Source organism: Stegastes partitus, unplaced genomic scaffold (assembly GCF_000690725.1).
Source record: "Stegastes partitus isolate 25-593 unplaced genomic scaffold, Stegastes_partitus-1.0.2 Scaffold627, whole genome shotgun sequence".
Taxonomy (NCBI): Eukaryota; Metazoa; Chordata; class Actinopteri; family Pomacentridae; genus Stegastes; species Stegastes partitus.
The window spans coordinates 32,377-37,487 of NW_007578358.1; the positions used below are offsets into that span (position 1 = coordinate 32,377).

Consider the following 5,111-nt stretch of genomic DNA (forward strand, 5'->3'; position numbering starts at 1 on the left):
AACCGGCAACCTTCTTGCTGCTATATTACATTATATTATATAATATTATATTGGAAGTATGTAAGGATCCACTTGGTGTAAATTTTGTCATTGTCCCAAGTCTGCACAAACTCCTCAGCAGACATCAACGGTCAGTTTCCATGCACGAGCAGAATATGTCAGACATAGACGAAGCATAGTCTCTAAAGAAAACTATAAAGTAGTACAACAATAATGGTGTTAGCAGCTGTCCTTGTGCGCATACACAACGTTGTATGATCAAGGCCGGGAGACGTGAAAAAAACACTTTGCAATAAAATTTGTAAATCTATCTGCTACATAGTTTATGTAAAAGCCCATTAGGTATGTGCATGAATGGAGTATGAGCTTAATGTGCGTCCATTTAAATTCCGCTGTGCGCGCTCCGTATGCCTTTCCCAACTCACCGCATGTGCGTAAGAGCTGTAGGTGCTGAAGGGAAGGGCGATGGCTGGGTTAAAGATGCCAAACTGCCCGACCATCTGCTGCATACGTCTGATGGTGCGCTCCTTGTCTGTGTCGGCAAACTTGACCACCAAGCTGGAGGAAGCTCCCTGAAGGGGGTGAAAGGAACAGAAGTATTAGTCGAAAGACAAGCGCAGACACGTAAACTTTTCTGCAAACATCTCTTGCACAAACAGTCAGCGGATGTATTTATTTCTTTAAAGGCTTTTGTATATGTATGACTATTATGATTAACTACATATTTAGAGACAACTGGTAGCAAGAAAAGCCTTGAAAAGTCCAATACAAATGCATTAAGAATGGCATAGGTTAATATTTCTGATTTCTTAGTCTGCCATGTTCATTAGCAACAACAACTGCTGTTAACATCAATACCTAGCGAGCTCCTCTAATTGCATGTCAGGGATTTTTTTCCCCCCGTTCTGTTGATGCTGGTGTGTGTGTGTGTGTGTGTGTGTGTGTGTGTGTGTGTGTGGTGGTAGATGCGAGATCATTGCACATTTGTATTTTTGCAGGGAATCGTTCCTCCTTATTTTGTGGCTGGCATACATAAACATGAAACTATCAGAGCTACGTGAAGAATAAAAATACTCTACTTATTGAGCGAGCGGCTCTGTAGGCAGATGCGCAGACAGAAAGCCTCCGTTCTGTCAATCAGTGTAGCATATATACAAAGTCACTGGGGGCAAAGCAGCTTCATTGTGTATAACATAAATAGTTGATATTTTCCTCCGAGCTTTTCCCCTTCTTCTACAGCACATATATGTAACCTCAGAACTACTCGCCACAGTTGAGGTTAAAAGATGTGCAATGCACGGCGATTTGAAATGAGAGCTATGATGGGAAGTGGTTTCTTCTGACCTTCGTTAAAGTGGTCTTCAAAGAAAATGTTTCATTTTTAAGGCAATTTCTCTCATTCTGTCCATTATATATATTTTTTCCCAGCCTCCCATGCTTTTCAGTGGCTCTGGCTTTCCATCCCCTTTATCAACGCCATTACGTCTTTTTTGCAACCCAATAATGAAACCAGCAGGTGTGTCTGCCACACACCCTTCATTAAGAATCTTCAAATGATTTAGCGCTACAGTTGACCTTTTGTGTGCTCCGCCTCTCCTCCCCTCTGCGCCCCCAAACTGGCCAATCGATCCACATAAAAGGCCGAAATATTACTCTGATCTGACAGTGTAGAAAGGTTGTGTGTCAGTCACGATAAGAGGCCCCCTGAAATTGATGCAAGATTGTCAATAACAGTGGTGACTGGTGGAGTGCCGGGATTGAAGGTTGGGGCGGGTGGGAGGGCGTTATGTTTTTTTTTTTTTTTAGACGGATATTTCTGGGTTTGGATCCGTGGACCGCGGTTATAAATGGCATCTGTAATAAAAGATTATTATTATTATTGCATGATTCATTAGAGTTCTCCTTTCTGTGCATTTCTGTGCAGTCTCCCGCTAATAAAGATATCTGCAGACAGCAAAAGATGTTCAAAGACAGGCATTGGACCTTTCAACTGTAGCATATGGATTTTATGCTCCTCTGTTCCCTTCCTCCCCACTTTTCTCAATATTCCCCCTAGCCCTGTCCTCCAGGCTCGCTCTGCTGGTTGAATCACAGGCTTGAGAGATTGTAGGTGAGTGTCCAGCTGGTTAGCTGGCTGCCTGACTAAATGACTGATTGTCTAGTTAGTTGAGTGATTGACTGACTGGCAGGCCGGATGGTCCAACTGGACGACGGACTAATTGTCTTGACTGTCAAGCTGGCTGAGACCTGGTCGGTTGAATTGTTTTTGTGCCACCCTGCCGCACTGGAACACTTTTTCTATTTATCGAGAGCCTTGTGTTATTCTTCAACAAATACAGCAGAAACAAGAGAAAGAACAACATAATATAAAGACATAATTGCTGTTTCTCGATCTCGAGCCGCTTCAAGGTTAACTTTGACACAGTTGCAGGTTTTTGCCTGTTGTGTCTGTCCAGCTTTTAACTATCTGCATCATTAACCTTATTATGAGGTTTAACTTTGGGAGAGTGCAGGACGAGGCTGCACAGGACCAGAATACAGAGGAGATGCGCTGGTACATACTGAATATTTTAACTCCTTTTCACTGTTTAAAAAAAAAAAAAAAAAAAAAAAGCTATTAAAGGTCTACCATCTTTGGTAATGAGAGCTGCATGTTCCTGTTCTGCTTCTCTAGTTTTTGTGGAAGGGTGAGATTTATAATCTGAGGAGATTACCTTGGCCTCATTTCCAACTACAACAAGACTTGAGTGTGTCTGCTTGAGTAATAGAAACAATTGTGAATTGACCTGTCTGGTTATATAAGAGCCTTGCGCCATTCTGTTTCACACTCTTGCATGTATGTCCCGCTCCGTGCAAAGCTTTTTTTTTTTTCCCAAGGAGGTCTATACACTGAGATCTGCCCTCCCACTGGTTCTCCTTAGGAGACCTAAATCTTATGGCTTGTCGGCTAAGCATCCATTGCCACATTTGTTTATCTCAGAGGTTTTCCCATTTAGGCCTGTCAGGATATCAGCACGCAGAATCTCCATTGCTGTAAAGAGAGGAGGATGAAGTGTGAAGTGAAAGTCTCATTAAATTTTTAAGCTGCCAAGTGTGAGCAGAATCCCCCTGCCGGGCGGCTCCCAGCTGCCTAGAGAGCCACTGAAGGAAGGGGAGTTAAACAGGGAGGATAAAAAGGCACTACAGAGATTTAGAACCAAAAGGAAAGTCTGCCTCTTTATGGCTCCTTCTCATTGCCAAGGAGGGTTGTGTTGGTGTCCGTCCAAGCCGCACACCTTCATGTGGATAGAGGAGATACAGCTTCACACCTAGCTGTATGTTTCACATCTCTTTAACTTCAAACATATGCCTGCTTGCAGCAGAGCAGAAAAGTGAGAAGGAAGGCTCATCCTGTGTCCTGTATGGGGATTTTTAGTCATGCGAAAAAGCGAGTGCATTGGAAGTTATCGGTGTTTCTAGATAATATTAGGACAAACTGATATCTGATACCCATTTAAAACAATGCGCACACATAAAGGCGACACACTTGATCACAACTACAACCTTGGCCTCAGAAGCTAGCATGGCTCTCTCTAGCAGAATTAAGTTCTTGTAGGCATTTTGCAGAGTCTACCACTATCTCTGACATCAGATTGCAACATTTTCACCACTTTTCAATTCAAAATTCTTTCAACTGTAAGATGCTTAAGGCTTTTCTTGCATCATCTGTCCATTTTAGAGACCAATTACAACACGTCAGTGGAGTTTAAATCTGTGCTGTCTTTTTTTTTTTTTATATTGGATTTGCAACTATGTTTAGGATCATAATCCTGTTGAAAGGTCAACTTCGGGTTCAACTTTCGACCAGATGGCCTCACATCATTTTCAAGCGCACTTTGATACGATGCAGAGTTCGTAGTCGAATCAGCGACTTCTCGCTCAGTCTGTGAGGCAGTGAAGCAAACATAACATTTACACCACCGTGCTCCTGTGAGGGTTTTCTCCTGTCAAGCTTTCTTTAACATGTAAAGCGTGTTTACTGTAACTGTGAACAAACAAACCTATCTTTGATTTGTCTGTCTGGAGCAGATGATTCCGCACTTTGCATATATGTCAACTGGCAAACTTCAGTCGTGCTAGAGTGTTGTTTTTGGACAGCATTTCTTTTTCTTTTTTTGGGGACAAACTGTGACTAGAAGAGTGACAAACGTTATCTGCAGATTCTGAGAAAGTTGTGGGTTGTTGGAGATTCAGTTCTTGACAAACTGGCAGTTATTGGAAATCTACATCACTTGTGGATGATTTTCCTTCGACTGAAAGGATTTCTTTTAAATAATTTGGAGATAGTTTCACATCCCTAGCCAGACTAACTGACATCCACATCCTTCATGAAGGTCTTAGAAAACTCTCTAGATCTGGGCATGATGATACCACACATCTTGACAGCAGAGAGAACACCAGACCCTGTTGTTTTATTTGTTTGCATTATTTAAAAAGCCTAGAAAATGTTAATTTAATGTGTCATTTATTACAGTACATCACCTTAAACATTATGCTTTGTTTCAAAGAGGATCAAAAGTATGCTTGTCTAAATATGTCCATAAAGCCAACTATTTTTTATGATATATATTTTAAACATTTCTACATGACTGTAGCTGTGCTGGTTTTTATGGTGAAGACTTTAACGGTTTTCCCACCCTGTTGGGTCAGTGATGCTGTGATCATCCATTAAAGAACTAGCACAAAAACAGCTTCCAAGAATACTTGCTGTCTTTCTGATAAATGTTATTTCAGCGTCCTTACAACTCTCTAGATCACTTTGAATTTGTTCAACTTAGAAACGCGAGTTCCCTGCGGCCTTTAAAAAAAGAAAGTGCGTTGCCATTGTTAGAATTGTTTCATTGTTATGTAAAGACACAACTGAGGCTTAATTTATCATACATTAAAGATGCACATCAAGTTTTCACTATGAATGGATCTCTCGAGAGTTTTCCCTCTCGAACAATGCGTGCTGGAGAGCCTGCTAACTTGTTAGTTTTGTGTCATTAAACTCAGTTTAATGACTTGAGTGAACTCTTTCAGTTTATTCATTCGACTCGTCGTTTCAAGTCAAAAGACCTCAAGTTAGAACG

At 41.3% G+C, this 5,111-nt stretch overlaps 1 protein-coding gene across 4 annotated transcripts in view; it reads right to left on the bottom strand.

Annotated features, from left to right (window-relative positions):
* Window positions 1-5,111, bottom strand: part of celf5a (cugbp, Elav-like family member 5a) — a 192,454-nt gene that overhangs the window by 23,862 nt on the left and 163,481 nt on the right. For all 4 annotated transcript variants that reach the window (XM_008289640.1, XM_008289638.1, XM_008289639.1 and 1 more), the window contains exon 6: window positions 426-572. In XM_008289640.1, the coding sequence (XP_008287862.1) occupies window positions 426-572 (147 nt within the window). The remainder of the gene's footprint in view (window positions 1-425; window positions 573-5,111) is intronic.